This window comes from Electrona antarctica (assembly GCF_951216825.1).
Source record: "Electrona antarctica genome assembly, chromosome: 22".
In the NCBI taxonomy this organism is placed as follows: Eukaryota; Metazoa; Chordata; class Actinopteri; order Myctophiformes; family Myctophidae; genus Electrona; species Electrona antarctica.
In genome coordinates, this window is record NC_136805.1 from 40,491,269 (window position 1) to 40,508,948 (window position 17,680).

At 46.7% G+C, this 17,680-nt stretch overlaps 1 protein-coding gene across 1 annotated transcript in view; it reads right to left on the reverse strand.

Moving 5' to 3' along the window:
- Nucleotides 1–17,680, reverse strand: part of LOC306915148 (protoheme IX farnesyltransferase, mitochondrial-like) — a 110,251-nt gene that overhangs the window by 5,915 nt on the left and 86,656 nt on the right. The window contains exons 6-7 of the mRNA XM_079492397.1: nucleotides 14,806–14,876; nucleotides 5,719–5,783 (exon numbers count right to left, since the gene is read on the reverse strand). Of these exons, the coding sequence (XP_079348523.1) occupies nucleotides 5,719–5,783; nucleotides 14,806–14,876 (136 nt within the window). The remainder of the gene's footprint in view (nucleotides 1–5,718; nucleotides 5,784–14,805; nucleotides 14,877–17,680) is intronic.

A 17,680-nucleotide genomic window follows, 5' to 3' on the forward strand; every position in this document is an offset into this window, starting at 1 on the left:
GGTTCCCCGGACCCCGCTTTGGGAACCACTGGCCTACGTGATCAGATGTGGATGGAGACAGGAAGCTCTTTGGGGGGGGGGGGTCCCCCATTACACATGGCGACGTTCACTCATGCTGGCGGAGCGGCGGCGGCGGCAGTCTCGACTGCACGGTCGGAAACACGAGCGACTCGCTCGGCGGCATGACGCCAGGAGAGTGGAATCAAACTATGATCTACGGCCCTGGTGCTCTCTCTCTCTCTCTCTGTCTCTCTCTCTCTCTCTCTCTGTCTCCTCTCTCTGTCTTCTCACGAGACAAGGAGCGTTCCAAAAACCGCCGCCGCGACGCAGCGACCTCAAACTATGCTCGACATCCTCCGTCCCACAACAAACGAGCCGGAATGGGGTGGAGACTGGGGGGGGGGGGGGGGGGGGGGGGGGAAGAGAGAGAGAGGGAGCTCTCTGGGCTGTTGTCGGCACGTCCGTACAGGATGATGGAAGTCATGACATGATGTGTGATAATCCCACTATAGACAGACTGGCTCACTGATGCACGGACAGACGGACAGAGCATCTTCAGACAATTATTAACTCCTTAAGTGCCAGGGGGTGGACACCAGTTTTGGTCCTGGGTGCCACTGTCCCCATTATAAATGAAAGATAGAAAATGTAATTCTATTGTGCATGTCATGTGCATGTCATCACCTGCACACCAGATTAGAGGAATATGGATAAAATAAAAAAATAAAAAAATAATATTATAATATTGAATATTTCAAAAAATCTCGGTTTCTCGGTGGTGGCAGTACATGGTTAGATTCATCTCGTGATCTCGTGGGTGGCACCTAAACAGTTTAAGAGCTGTCTCCCGATACCAATACCGTGAGTAATCGGAAAAAAGCTGCCTATATACACAGCCTAAAATGCTGGTATTGGTATCGGCAAGTATGCACATGCCCATCAGATATTCAGTTATCATCACATGATATTTCATAACGGTAATGTGTTTTGACGTTGCACTACTATACTGTCTTATACTCTTACTGTGCTTTTTGTTCGTAGCTGCAACTTTAACTAAATATTGCTTCTCGAGACATGATGTCACGTCAGGCCCCGCGAGAATTGATAAGACAAAACCTTTTTCAACCGTTTCATGATAGAATCAATTCTCTGTCTCGCATCCTGAAACTTGAGAGGGCAACGAAACAGGGAGCAGTTGGATTTCACCGATACTGTACTTACTTTAACCCAGTTAGAACTGAGAAATTCTAAAACATTGACAGTTTTCTGAAAACCCTGTTTCTATGTCAGTGGTTCTCAAACTATTTCATGTCAAGGACCCCCAAAATTGTTTGGCCGTGACCACCATCTCAAAATATGTTGTTCCGGGGACACCCCGGAAGCAAAGATATGAGTTAAAACATATATATATATATTCAAAGATTTGAATCATTTTCACGATTTTTCAAAAATAGCAGACCTACAGGCTCGTAGCGCGGCACTCGGTGCCGCGCTATGAGCTTGTAGATCTGCTATTTTTCAACAGCTAAAGCATAACATAATGCTTTAAAAACACCAAAAGGTGTTCTCGCTCAGAATGGGTTAAACTTGGCGTCCCTATTTTGGAAAAGTGTCAAAAGATGTTCCAAATCACCACGTGACACCATCGTACGATGAAGCACAAAGCAGGACTTAAAAGAGGTTCGCTTTTAGTAAGTTAGTTAGCACAACAATATAATTAACCCATGCTGGGCGGGAACCCCTTTTGGTGTTAGCATTATGTTATGCTTTAGCTATTGAAAAATAGCAGATCTACAAGCTCGTAGCGCGCCACCGAGTGGCGCGCTACGAGCTTGTAGGTCTGCTATTTTTGAAAAATCGAAGAACGACTGACATAGAAACATAGCTTTTTCAGAAAACTGTCAGGATGTAGAAGACATTTTTAGAATCTGATCTCAGGTCAGAATGGGTTAAGCATAAGGACAATTCCGATCACATGTTCCTAAATATCTGCTGTCTTCTACTCACCTACAGTTAGACTATAGTCAATTATAAGAATTCTGCACTAAATCATAACAGCAGTGTTGATTTTGGCAGCATATTTTGATTTTAGTTTTAGTCTCAGTCTTTTGAATATAGGTTTAATTTAGTTTTAGTTACATTTTAGTCAACTGGAATGCCTGGAGTGTTAGTCTAGTTTTAGTCGACTAAATCTACAGTTGATTTAGTCGATTAAAATGTATTTTGGCGGGCCTTGATGCCGTCAGAATTTTACACGCTGTGAGCTTGTAGATCTGCTATTTTCAGCATGCAACCAAGTGTAAAATGACTTACACTGGATCTCTTGTCCACTAGTACCTTTTTAGTCTATAGTTTTTATTTGTTGACGAAATTGTCAATATATTTAGTCGTCATATCTTAGTTTTCATTTAGTTTTCGTCTGTGAAAAAAGGAAGTTGACGAATATTATTTTTGTCATAGTTTTAGTCGACAAAAACAACACAGCATAATAACAACTCATCCCAGACACAAGTCCTTCCTGAGACTAAATCTAGTCAAGCCCCCTGCTTGACTAGTCTCCGTTATCCATGCTCTTATACATCAACACGAGTCTCCTTGAGGCTGAAGGCTGAGAGGCACTGTGTGACGGAACCTCCTCCTCCTCCTCCTCCTCGTATAGAAGATAGAGAGAGATGTGTAGAATGTGGGCTCCTGATGGCTTGTTTGACAAGGTAGTCCAGCCTCCCAGATGGTCTGTGTCTGGACACAGGTTTATCTGGTGTGTGCGTGTGCGTGTGTGTGTTGCGTGCATGCGTGTTTTTATTACTTTACTTGTGAGGGGCAAATGTCCCCACAAGTGTAGTAGGAATTTCAGAAATAAGGACACATTGTCATATATATATTACGTTATGCACCAAAAATAGCCGATCCACGAGCCGATCTAGAAGCATTTTAAACGTTTCTGTTACGATAAAGAAAATGGCAAACAATCGTAAAAAAATGGCCTCCATAAAACTGTACTCCTAAAGCGTCAATGTCTCCAAAAGTATAGAAAATACAAACCAACGTGCATGTGTGTGAGCGTGCGTGCTAGTGAGAGGCGCACACACACACACACACACACACACACACACACACACACACAGAGTGTGTTTGGCTGTCATGTCAAAAGGCAGCTCTCAGCAGGGACAGGGGCTGAGAGCCAGGCAGGGGGAGAAGAGGGCCGTTGTTTAGAGAACCAGGAGGACTTCCTCAATCACCAACTCAACAGCATACGAGTGTCCCTCTTTTTAAAACAGCACGTTTCCCACACCCAGGCATGAGGAATCCTAAAAGGAAGATGGCTGAGAGCCCATAACTCTCTCTCTCTCTCTCAAAAGCACACCGTGGAGCCTGTCATCTGCTCATTCAGAGGCCTGTAGAGATGGGCCTTTCGTTGCTGCTGCATAACACGTTGTTTCAGTGTGGTTTTAACATTCGTATATACGTGTACATGCTAGCTACACATAAACCGGCTCAGTTGGCCTCGTGGTTAACCCATTTTGGGCGGGATGTTAATGTTTTAAACATTATGTTATAATTTAGCTATTGAAAAATAGCAGATCTACAAGCTCATAGCGCGCCACCGAGTGGCGCGCTACGAGCTTGTAGGTCTGCTATTTTTGAAAAATCCTGAAAATGTCCCGCAAATCTTTGAGTATATATTCTTTCAGAGCGAACGTTTTTAACTCAAATCTTTGCTTCTGGGGAGGTCCCTGGAACAACATATTTCCAGATGGGGGTCGGTGGCCAATTTACATATAATTCTAGGGGTCCTTGACATGAAATATTGAGAACCACTGATATAGAAACATGAGGTTTTTTCAGAAAAAAATACATTTTAAAAAGATTTTTTTTTTATTTCGACGTCAGGCCGAAATGGGTTAAAAGCGTCCTGCCCTGAGATTAGGAGGGTATAGGGGTTCGATTCCCCTAGCCGGGGTCGTACTAAAGACTATATGAAAATGGGACCCGATGCACTCAGCAATGCTTCCAAGGGGCTGGATTGGCTGCCCAGAGGGTGTGCTTGTACAGTACACCATGCATAGCTGGGGGATACATGTACTTAGGCATTAGGCTGCCTCACGCTACAGAAACAGGAGACAGGCTCCTGCCCAATGCAATTAGTTAGGGGAAGTTAAAGGACCACTTCACCACTTTTCAACCTATCTTCATATAATAGGTACTCACTAATAATCATGATAAAATGGTACGATTTCTTCCTACTCAGTCTGTGTCTCATAGGAGGGCTGTGGGCAGTTTAGAAACCGTCCTCCAGTGACATCATCATTAGGCAGATTTATTTTTAAACAAGATTTTTTTACAAAAATGTTTAGATTTTCATTACTGTGAGAACGATGGCTTCCATTTTCGCATTGCAACTTCTTTTCAGGACTAGAAAGCCTGCAGTTTCTATTAGCTTGTATTCCCCATCGATGATGTCACTGGAGGACGGTTTCTGAACTTCCCACAGCCCTCCTATGAGACACAGACTGAGTAGAAAAAAATTGCGCCATTTTCTTTCATGATTATTAGTGAGGACCTATTATATGAAGATAGGTTGAAAAGTGGTGAAGTGGTCCTTTAAGAGAAATCTGCTAATGAATGCTTACCACTAGGCTATCTTCACAAATGTGTGTTTATGAAGTTGACTACCATCACCTCTCAATTTGTTCCAACCCAACTCCCTTGGGAAACTTTGTGACAGCTGCTGAAAGTTGGGGGTACCGTTAACAAACTACATAAGGCCAAAGATTTCAACATTTCATGCTGCTTTAAGTAGCATGTGGCGTGTCAAACTAAGGGTTTTTCATGATTCTGAATCCATTGCAAGCATTAGTTTTGCACGAAAAACACTCACGCTAAATTCGGCCATAGCCACATATCCAAAATCACACCTCATCACATTTGTGGTGATACATGGTAAATGTTCAATTTGCTTTAAATAGATGCATTACATTCACACACACATTCATACACCGATGACAGAGAAAACCATGCAAGGCACCAACCTGCGCCATCGGGAGCAATTAGGGGTTCAAGTGTCTTGCTCAAGGACACTTTGACACCAACCCTGGGGGAGCCCGGGTTCGAACTGGCAACCTTGCGGTTCCCATCCGGCCACTCTATACCCCTGAGCCACAGCCGCCCTGTTCACTGCTATGCTCCTCTAGTGTCTGATGTTCTCCAGCGTAGCATGTAGCACGCAGGCCAGCGGCATGCTCCTCTCTGGTTCGGCCAGCACATGGTCTGTGTGGTAAACAGAGCTCTCATTTCCTTCTGTCACCATTCTGAATTGAAAGACTGCTATGCTGAAACGTAGCTGTTTAAACTAAAGTAACAGAAAGGTACAGATAGGGATAGACGTACAAATTGGCGTCGTTGAGGCCGTGCATGGCAACAGTTTGTGTTGCGTGGGGATTTGATTTCACACATCTATAAGATGATGCAGCTGTGTTGAAAACTATACTGCACTAGATGTTGAGAGAGAGCGAGGGAGGGTCAGAGAAAACAACACAGACTAGACAGACAAGGCAATGTTTTGTTGGACCATTTCCAAAGCCGGCGGGCCAAAGAGAGGGCCAAATGCGTCTGTAGCAGTGAGGCACCAGCTTTATTCATTTGGAGCCTGGGATGGATGGACCGACGACAACCTCACAGATCAGATGGATGTCCATGTCTTCAACACAGTGTCTTTACGCTGGAAGAAGTTGCCTCCAGTGCTTCCGGAGACGGTCAGGCAACGTTGGGGCCGCACGGCCGTGCTGGTAGACAACACGGTCTACATCTGGGGAGGTCGTCGTGCATTTGTGATTTATGCGTTTGATGTGGACGCCCACACGTGGTTCAAACCCAGGGTTTCTGGGACTGTTCCGGAGCCGAGGACCGCCCACTCGGCCTGTGTGTTGGAGAAGGCCGTGTTTATCCACGGAGGACACGACTTGCATACTGGAATCTGCTACGACGACGTCTACAAGTTGGACACCAGCACAATGCTCTGGTCCTTGACCAACACCAGAGGCACTGCACCACCCGGATCAGCGGGTCACTCTGCCACCATCGTCGGGACAAAGCTGTTTGTACTCGGGGGCTGGGACAGCGAGGGGGCCAACTACGACGACGTCAGAGTGTTTGACACGGAAACCGACGCCTGGCTGGACACACCTACCGCAAAGCTTCCAGAAGGACGCGAGTGTCGTTCATCTTTTACCTACAACGGAGAGCTGTACATGTTCGGAGGCTGCAACGGGGAACGGAACCCCGGAATCGATGATATGTGGAAATTCAGTCCGGAGACCTTCTCCTGGAAGAAGGTTGAGACCAAGGGGAAAGGACCCTGTCCAATGGTTGGTATGTGCTGTTGCATGGTGGGAGATCGCATCGTCCTCCTCGGAGGACACAACGTAGACTGCCGTGCTCCTCCGTATCTGTACATCCTGGACTTGAGTCCTACTCTTAAGACCTTATGTATGCTAGCGGTTACTCGGTGCGGTCTGGATCACTCTGAACTCCCACACGACATCGGGTGGGAACTGGCAGCCATGACAGCCAACAGTGTGCCCGACTGACAACAAGATCACTAAACAAATCCTAAAGGATCCCAAGCCTTGGTGGTGGTAAATGGTGCATTTTATATAGTAAATGGTGCATTTTATATAGCGCCTATATCCAAGGCGCTTTACATAGATTACATTCACCCATTCACACACACATTCATACACCGATTGCGGCGGAAGCCATGCAAGGTACCAACCAGCACATTGGGAGCAATTTGGGGTTCAGTGTCTTGCCCAAGGACACTTCGACATGTAGACAGGAGGAGCCGGGATTCGAACCGCCGACCCATGGCTCATTGGACGACCTGCTCTACCTCTTGAGCCACAGTCGTGGTGGTATGAGAGCGAATGTAAAGCAGTCCACGGTGCTACAGGGAGGCAGACAGACAGGCAGGCAGGCAGACAGACAGGCAGGCAGGCAGACAGACAGGCAGGCCACAGCGCTGCAGAAGAGACAACAGGCCTATCGGGTTACGTTACGGAGTCAAACTAGGGTAGAGGAGCGTGGCCATGCACGGTTCACCGAGCGACCACAGAGAGAGGTTATCTACCATCTTAAACAGGGGAGTTAGCAGCGCACACGCACGCACACGCACACACACACACACACACACACACACACACACACACACACACACACACACACACACACACGTACCGGGCGACAGGCTCGTGTTGCACCTGGTGTTCCACCAACCAGGTGTGCAGGCTGGCATGCCATTACACTCACTGTGTACAAACAATGGGTCCCATTTGGTGGTTGTACACAACACTCTCTGACTTAACGGATGGGTAGATGCAAAGGTGGTTGTAAGCCAAGGGATATAACAAAATGTTTCTTTGTTAGGATACTTTAAAAAATCTAATATCAGGAGAGAGAACGGCACATACCATCAGCTTCACTGTTAGAGTTTTTTTTCTGCTCTCTTTTTTGTGTTATGCTCATCCTGTATCAGTTCTCTCCACGATTGGATGAAATTGACATCCTTCCCTGAAAATGTATTTCCTCTTTACGAGAGAGAGAGAGAGAGAGAGAGAGAGAGAGAGAGAGAGAGAGAGAGAGAGAGACATCACTTTTACTTGCTTTCATTTCACAAATGGACGCTAATAACACTAATGCTCTGAGTTACAATTTGTAAATTTTGTGTTTTTTTTGTTTAAAACAAAAACATTTTTGTTTAAAGGTAAAGCACTATATTCGGATAGCAATCATTGCTATAGTGTTTGTTCAATAACAACAGGCGTCTGTCTCCCCAACTCTTCAATGGCGGGTTGCCAATCACCAGGAGGAGAGTATCAATTTATTAGCTTATTTTTTTTCTCCAGTTTGTCTGATCATGTTGTTTGTCATCCCTTCCAAATCAACTTATTTATCCTGTGAGAGTAGAATAGGTATCCCAAACTGAAAATGCATTTTCTGTTTAATAAAGTCCCGGAGAGACAAGGATACTTAACAGTCTTTATTACATGGCTTGGTTGAATGCTTGATTCTGATTGGTCAATCGCTTAATTCAGCGGTGAATTATGTGTCAATAATGACCGCTCCGCTGTATAACAGACCACTGCCTAATCAAACCCTCTGAGCACCAGCTGCGCCCCGCTTGATTTACTGCTGTTTCCCACATGACAGCCATGTAAACACACACACACACTAGTGACACACAATGTCATTTACAGCTAAACATTGCTCTTACAAAGGTTTTGGAAAACATTTGAGCGAGAAATAGACGAAGCAGGACCCGAAAATTGATTCTATTTGATCAACTTACTTCCTTGTTTTCCGACAGTGCTGCAGCCCTGCAGCTGGGCAGACGCAGCCAGCGCGAACTTATGGAATACTTTTTTTGTTGTGTTTTGGGTCAATGTATTCATTTATGTTAGTTAGCCATGTAATAAGCGGGATAATATCTGGCTAGGTGGTCATTGTCGGGATATAATTCACCTTCAGGGAGTGTAACCACCTCGGCTTCGCCTCGGTGGTTAAACTCCCTGTCGGTGAATTATCTCCCGACAATGACCACCTAGCCAGATATTATCCCTTACATATCGCAAGACTCTTTTCTTTTTCTTTTAAAAAAAAACTTTTTAACGCTAATTTCAACAAATTAATATCCCTCGGGCAGATGGCCGCCCACCTGGGTGTGTGCTTGACGTTTCGAACAGTGAAAGTGGAGTTGAGGAGCACATTGCAGAATAATTACACATTACATACTATGTTATGTCTCCACTATAGGCCTGATAGTTATTGTTTTAAACAGGCCGTCTGTTATGGTTTAACTGGGTCTTTGAAGCAGCTAGTGTAACTATAGCCTGATCCCTGTGCTCGTTGTCAGAACTACCGTACCGCCCCGACCTGAGTGTCAGGGGGGCAGAGTGGCCGCTAGATCGGTCCGGATGGGACCGCGAGGTTCCCGGGTTCGATCCCGGGTTCCCCCCAGAGTTATAGTGTCCAAGTATCCTCGGAAACCCAGACGTTTTTATTTTTTATTTGCAGTAGCGAAAACACCGATCACTCTCTGCCGATTTCTGATCGTCTGCAAACTTGTTAAATTGACGCACACACGCGTACACACACACACGCACACTCCTCTCTCTGTCGCTCTAATTATTAATTAGTCTCATGTTGCGCAGCTGCGTATAGATTCTCCCGGCGGATCCTGCCGCGAGCTGCCTATGCCATAGAAAGCATATAGGTGGACCCCAGGCTATAGTGTCCAAGTGAATGTGTGAATGTGTGTGTGAATGGGTGAGTGTAATGCACAATCTATGTAAAGGTGTATGAATGTGTGTGTGAATGGGCGAATGTAATGCACAATCTATGTAAAGGTGTATGCATGTGTGTGTGAATGGGCGAATGTAATGCACAATCTATGTAAAGGTGTATAAATGTGTGATTTAATGGGTGAGTGTAATGCACAATCTATGTAAAGGTGTATGCATGTGTGTGTGAATGGGCGAATGTAATGCACAATCTATGTAAAGGTGTATAAATGTGTGATTTAATGGGTGAGTGTAATGCACAATCTATGTAAAGGTGTATGCATGTGTGTGTGAATGGGCGAATGTAATGCACAATCTATGTAAAGGTGTATAAATGTGTGATTTAATGGGTGAGTGTAATGCACAATCCATGTAAAGGTGTATGAATGTGTGATTGAATGGGTGAGTGTAATGCACAATCTATGTAAAGGTGTATGAATGTGTGTGTGAATGGGTGAGTGTAATGCACAATCTATGTAAAGGTGTATGAATGGGTGAGTGTAATGCACAATCTATGTAAAGGTGTGTGAATGTGTGTGTGAATGGGTGAGTGTAATGCACAATCTATGTAAAGGTGTATGAATGTGTGCGGATGGGTGAATGTAATGCACAATCTATGTAAAGGTGTATGAATGTGTGTGTGAATGGGTGAGTGTAATGCACAATCTATGTAAAGGTGTATGAATGGGTGAGTGTAATGCACAATATATGTAAAGGTGTATGAATGTGTGCGGATGGGTGAATGTAATGCACAATCTATGTAAAGGTGTATGAATGTGTGTGTGAATGGGTGAATGTAATGCACAATCTATGTAAAGGTGTATGAATGTGTGTGTGAATGGGCGAATGTAATGCACAATCTATGTAAAGGTGTATAAATGTGTGATTTAATGGGTGAGTGTAATGCACAATCTATGTAAAGGTGTATGAATGTGTGTGTGAATGGGTGAGTGTAATGCACAATCTATGTAAAGGTGTATGAATGGGTGAGTGTAATGCACAATCTATGTAAAGGTGTATGAATGTGTGTGAATGGGTGAGTGTAATGCACAATATATGTAAAGGTGTATGAATGTGTGCGGATGGGTGAATGTAATGCACAATCTATGTAAAGGTGTATGAATGTGTGTGTGAATGGGTGAATGTAATGCACAATCTATGTAAAGGTGTATGAATGTGTGTGTGAATGGGCGAATGTAATGCACAATCTATGTAAAGGTGTATAAATGTGTGATTTAATGGGTGAGTGTAATGCACAATCTATGTAAAGGTGTATGAATGTGTGTGTGAATGGGTGAGTGTAATGCACAATCCATGTAAAGCGCTTTGGATAAAACCCGCTATATAAATGCACCACTTACCATATATTTATTGTACATCGCCCCATGATATCATGTACATTACATCACAAGCATCACCACCTAGAATAGTATTTCGTTGCAAAAAACAACTTGCTTTGCTCAGGGTGGGACTATGTCGGGTCACTGCTCTAACATGTATTGTAAAGTGTCTTGAGACAATCTGCTTGCATTGAATTACCCTATACTTTAAAACCCATTTAGGCCCGACATCAAAATGAAAAAAATCTGAATGTGAATCTGAAATACCTATGTTTCTATATGTCAGTGGTGCTCAATATTTCATGTCAAGGATCCCCAGAATTATCTGTATTTGGCCACCGACCCCCATCTGAAAATATGTTGTTCCAGGGACCCCCACAGAAGCAAAGATTTGAGTAAAAACGTTCGCTCTGAAATAATATATATTCAAAGATTTGAGCCACATTCACAATTTTTCAAAAATAGCAGATCGCCAAGCTTGTAGCGCGGCACTCGGTGCCGCGTTATGAGCTTGTATAAACAGTATAAACAGAGTCCCAGGGAGTGGAGCCGTCTCCATAATAAGTAATGATAGTGGACAGACAGACAGGACAGGCTCAGTGTAAATGGATCTGGGGGTAGTAGTAGCGCTCAGCAGCACTACTGCATTATTTAAGGTGTAAACCACTTCATTATATTATTAACATGGGCCCGAGCAAAAAAGAAACGCACTGCCTCGTTATTACATGGAGACGTTGGGCTCACGTTTCACTGGGAGGAGGAGGAGGAGGAGTGGGGATGGATGGATGGATGGATGGATGGATGGATGGACGTACACGGCGCCATGCCAAAGCCCCCGGACAAAAGGAGGGAGGGCCTGCTGACGATGAGGATGATGCAAGGGGCCAGTGAGGCTATTCAACGTTGAAGCACTGGGCCCTAGTGGCAGGAGGAGGGACTACAGGCGGACCCATGGATTCATGACCGGGAAACCCCGTGCAGCTGGGCTTTAACATTGAGCGCTCGGTTGCACTTCCGCATTTGACCACCAAAATTTGGTGGTCAAATGCGGAAGTAGACGTTCTGAGACGGTACTTCCGGCAGTCTTCCGGGTGCTTCAAAACGCCACTGAGCAACTTCCACTGACATGAATAGCTGGGGGGGCGGAGCTTCGCGCCAGTTCAGTCTCTATCCTTTTATATACTCTATGGGATGATGAGGGGTCCTTTCAAAACGTGAAGCGATTTAACACGCCTATAGTTCATTTCCAATGAGACCTGCGTTTTTTACGGAGCGACGACGCAAGCGTAATTTCCGTGAGCGCGGTCCCTGTGAATTTGTTGCGCGCATGCTCATTTCGTGCACACGCCCACGAACGCGTCGCACTGCAACGCGTTGTGAGCTTGTAGATCTGCTATTTTCAGCATGCAACCAAGTCTAAAATGACTTATACTGGATCTCTTGTCCACTAGTCCCTTCCTAACATTTTAGTCTAGTTTTTATTTGTTGACGAAATTGTCAGTATATTTAGTCTTAGTTTTAGTCATCATAGCTTAGTTTTCATTTAGTTTCCACTTAGTTTTCATCAGTGAAAAAAGGTAGTCGACGAATATTGTGTGCGCGTCTTGGAGCCCCTGCTCATTTCCTGAGCTCATTTCGTGTCTCGTTTTGTCAGGTTGAAATGTTAATCAAACTTGAAACGTTGCCCAGAAGAATACACACACACCGCTGCCAAATGAATCTTCATCAGCGAATAGTTCAGCCAAGGGAGGAGGAATGTTTAGCGACAGTATATATAAAAACACATCCAACATCCAAAGTCTTTGGACGAACAGACTTGCTGGTGGGCAAAAAAAGTTTTTGATTTGATTATTTTCTATATTGGTTCTTCTCTGACTCTCCTCTTGCTTTGCAAAGACCAATTCATACTCCAGTTTGTGACCCCCGTTGCCGTGAGCATTAGGGGTGGCGCGTGGATACGTATAGGCTGGGTCGAGTTTGGAACGGGTCCATTTGGTTCCATTTTGTACACTCTTAAAGGTATATTCAGTGATTTCACTTCATTCAAATATCACTTATTTTTTTGATAATCCTCCCTACTATAGAGTGTGCTGACCATATAAGGAGTTCCTCCCTGTCCCCAGTGAGCCCCTGGGGTCAAAAAACCCTAGTTTCAGTTTTGGTGGCGGGTGGCAAAGCCTTCATCCAATCAGGATGAGAGGGGCCTTCCTCCAATCATGATCGAGTGTGGGCGAGCCTTTGTGCACATGCTGTTGGCCTGTTGCACTTCCCCCCACTGTAGAGCGTGCATGTGCACATTTTGTTACCGGGGCGGACTGGGTGGTTTTCCAAATCACCCAAATCACTGAATGCTCCTTTAAGAGTTAAATTAACATTGATTTTACAATATAAATTGGGGGTCCCAGAGATAGACACGCCATTGAATGGGGGGTCTGTAGACTAATGCATGTCAAACTGGGGGTCCTTGAAATTAAATTAAACTGCTAGAGCCGTAAAACTCTTCTCTTATGGGGGGTCCCTGGCATATCTCCTCAAATGGGGGTCTGCTGGTTAATAAGTGTCAATTTGGGGGTCCTTTACGTGAAAAAGTCTGGGAACCACTGCTGTACCCACCCAGCCTCTACCTTTATCTAATCCTCTGCATTGCTCTGACTACTGTTTTCTGCCACTATGACACCCGAGTTCCCCCCACTGGGATCAATGGAGGTTTTATATTATCTTTAACAAATTTAGGCCTAACGTCGAAATTAAAAAAATGCCTTCTAAATCATGACAGTTTTCTGAAATACCTCTGTTTCTGTATCAGTGGTTCTCAATATTTCATGTCAAGGAACCCAAAATGTTATGTAATTGGCCTCCGACCTCCATCTGAAAATATGTAGTTCCAGGGACCCCCCCAGAAGCAAAGATTTGAGTTAAAAACGTTGGCTCTGAAAGAATATATATTCAAAGATTTGCACTACATTTTCACGATTTTTCAAAAATAGCAGACCTACAAGCTATGAGCTTGTAGATCTGCTTTTTTTCAATAGCTAAAGTATAACGTAATGCTTAAAACACCAAAAGGGGTTCCCGCCCAAAATGGGTTAAAAAAAATGACAGCAGAAATGTTAGATTTAATTTACTCAAAAGGAAAAAAAAAATGCATTTCTATCCCCGCTGCAGTTCTTTATCGACCAAAAGAATAAAAGCTTGTTTTTGATGTGACAAGAAGAGAGATAAGCTTTATGGGACTCGTGCTGCAACTGCAAGCAAAATTGGAACTATAGATGCTAGTAGTAGGGATGTGCTGACTTTTTTTTTTAAATTTGTATTATTATTATTTTTTTTGCGGCTTTCGCCTTTATTTTATATTTTTAATGAGAGACAGACACGAAATGGGGGAGAGAGATGGGGGACATGCAGCAAAGGCCGTCGGGATCGGGAGTCGAACCCGCGGCACACTGCCAGACTCGGGCTACCGGCCAAGGTGCCTGGACCGCTGAGCCACGGCCCAGGCCCTGATGAGACATTTTTGCTGATATCGATATCCGATGTAATTAATTGCCGTTATGGCCGATAACCGATATTTCCGATGTCGATATGATCTCATTCCGTGTGAAAAATGTGTATAATTTTGTCCATTCTGAAAAATACATGGTAACAGGGTATCTGCACTGCAGGCTTAGGCAAGTCAGATTTAACTTTAACACCTTATATTTAATACTGTGCGCTTGGAGATCTGTTCAAGCTGTTACTTTGAGCTTGTTGTTTATCTGTAAAGACGATGCCGATTAATCAAAAAAATCACACCCGTGTGAACTGAGTGGTGCAACTCCCCCCATCCCCCCCCCCCCCCCCTCTCTCTCTCTCTCATTAACAGGCAACAGTGCAGCACTATCTCTCTCACTCTGTTTCTGGCACAACAGCGCCACTTTTGCCCCTACTGGTACTCATAGTCACACACATTAACACACCATAGTCACACACATTACCACACGGTTAACACGGACATTTCTGTTCCTTGGAGTGGTTGCACCACTCAAAAAACCAACTAGAATGGGACGACACCGATGTGTTTGCCGATGAATCTCCCATCGCTATAGCTATAGCTAGTAGGTGGAGAGAAGAATGAATGCACGGCGCTGTACCTGATCTGTCCTCGGACGAGGGGCCGGTTCTTTGTGCGGTTCATGTTGGAGTCAAAGGGAACCTCAAAGTACTGTGGAGACACAGAAGTGGAGAGGAGGGTTAACAATGACACGCACGCACGCACGCACGCACGCACGCACGCACGCACGCACGCACGCACGCACGCACGCACGCACGCACGCAGTTCTACAAAACACAGTCAGACAAAACACAGTCAGACAAACTTCAACAGGCATAAACCATCATAATCTCCTAAACACACATGCACACGTGTGTGTTTGTGTGTGTTTGTTTCTTAACCCATTTAAGCCTGACGTCGAAATAAAAAAAAAGGTCTTCTAAATCCTGACAGTTTTCTGAAATACCTATGTTTCTATGTCAGTGGTGTTCAATATTTCATGTCAAGGACGCCCAGAACTGTGTGTATTTGGCCGCCGACCCCAATTTGAAAATATGTTTCCCCCAGAAGCAAAGATTTGAGTTAAAATCGTTCACTCTGAAAGAATATATTGTGGTGTCTCGATGGCAGAACACCGCCCAACAGGGGTGAAGCAGCACGCTATCGGGCGAGTTGGGCGGTAAGTCGAGCGCCACGATTCACTACCCATTCTATGTGTAAACGTGAATAGATATTATACTGATTGTGTCCTGTCCTGTGTCCGACTATAGGCTTCTACGGCGCACTCAGTGAGCGCCTATCTGACGGACAGTCACATTACTGACTGGTGAAGAGGACGAGGAAAGAGGAGCACATAAGGATGGAAACGGAGTAAATCCCTTAGTACAGCACATACCTAAACATGCACGGGATGGAACCGGAGTAAACCCCTTAGTACACAGCAGAGGAAGCGGAGTGACGCACTCATCCAATGCTGAGTATCCACTATACTTCCCGTGCTTATATATAGAGGCCGAGAGCTGCACAGACTGTTTGATCACGTACCTGCGTTCCCGTTTGCAACCGGCAGCTCTGCGGAGAGCGTGTCTGGCCTAAGTTGTACTCACCCATTCACATTCCTTGCCGAGAGAGTAAATGTCATGCCAACCTGTGTGAAGTCATATACGCACCTTTGATCGCAGTCCCGAGACGAGGTCCAGTGGCGCCCCGCCAGCACCATCAAGTGGGCGAACAAAGGAACTGAACTATCTGTGTTGTAACTCCCTACTGTGACATGCCATGCAAGTGAATCTGAAAGTACTATTCTGTTAAATGAATTCTGTGATTAAAAGCCTTGGAATAGGCAAACGTCCTTCTGTCTCCTGGGTGTGTGTACCAGTCACCACAATTGGTGGAGAATCCGGGCACTGACTGGTCCACGCTAAATAAAACCCAAGCATGATGGAGCAGAATAACGCCATCGCCGCGCTGATACAGAATCAGGCCGAGCTACAGGCAGCGGTGCAAGAGATGGCACGGAGCCTAAGACGGGACCATGCAGCGTCTCGGCCGCCGGGGGATGTCCTCTCCAAACTGACGCCCCACGACAATATCGTGGCCTATCTCGAGCTGTTTGAGCGGATCGCAGCCCGAGAGAGGTGGCCGGTCATGGACTGGGGGACCATACTATCCGGATTCCTGACCGGCGAGCCCCAACAAGTGTGCAGCGACCTCTCCATCGCCGAATCCCGTGACTACCAGAGATTAAAAGCCGCCATACTCGCCAGCCAGGGCAACAGCCTGCCGGCGCGTGCCCAAAAGTTCCACAACTGGTCCTTCGCCGCCAGCCAGCCCGCCCGGAGCCAGGTCGCCTCGCTGATGCGTCTCACGGGCAGCTGGCTACTCGGAGAAGGAGACGTGCCACCCGTGGAGAGAGTGGTCATCGACAAGTGTATCCGGGCGCTGCCGGCCGAAGCACGGAGGTACGCCTCACAAGTGAGCCCCGGCTCCGTTGATAGACTGATTGATCTGATCGACAACTGGCAGGTCACCTGCGACCTGATGAAGACTCCCCGCGGGGAGACCTCCAGCAAACCGGCCACCGAAGAACGTCCCAGCCGTGACCGGCGCTCGAACCGAGGCCAGCAGCAGCAGCAGACCGAGCGCCGAGACGGGGGCTCGGAGCGCTCCTCCCGAGGCGGAGAGAAACCCCGCAAATGCTATGTGTGCGGAAAAATAGACCATATCGCTTGGGCCTGCCCAGAGAGAGACCGGGATGCTTCCATGGCGAGCGTGACGTCAGAGGCCCCCCGTACCGCTCTGCACACCCAGAGCGAACCAGGACAACAATTCTCTATACCGGTGAAAATCGACGGCACAGACGCCCAGGCCATACTGGACTCAGGCAGCGCGGTCACGCTCGTGCGCGCCGACCTGGCGGGAGCGCTCTCCTCTGTCACCATCCCGGTCACCTGTGTCCATGGAGACGTACGCCACTACCCCACGGCCAACGTGCGGGTACAGACGCCCCGCGGCGACACGACGGTGGCCGCCGGCGTCGTCCCCGACCTACCGGTGCCTCTCCTATTAGGCTATGACTGCGCTCTCTTCGAGCGCTACTGGAAACCCGGCCAACGAGCGGCGCGGCCCCGCCGCTCACACAGACCCCGCCGCCGCCGCCAAACCACCGCAGCACGGCCCGCCTACCCGGCATTCCGCGGCCGCGGCAGAGAGAACCCCAGCGGCGGCTCGGCCAGAGAGGACGATCGAGCGCCTTCCCCCTCCTCTGGCTCAAGCCCGCCTGACAGCCTCGCAGAGGAGCCAGATGTGCCGACGCGCGGACCCCCGGCCTCGGAGAGCCCGGACCCCTTCGCCGAGTTCCCGGACGCCGAGCCCCGAGAGGCGGCGACCCGTGGCGAGTTTGCCACCCTACAGTGGGAGGACTCGAACCTCCGCGGCGCCCGCGGACAAGTGACAGCTATCGATGGCCAGCTCGA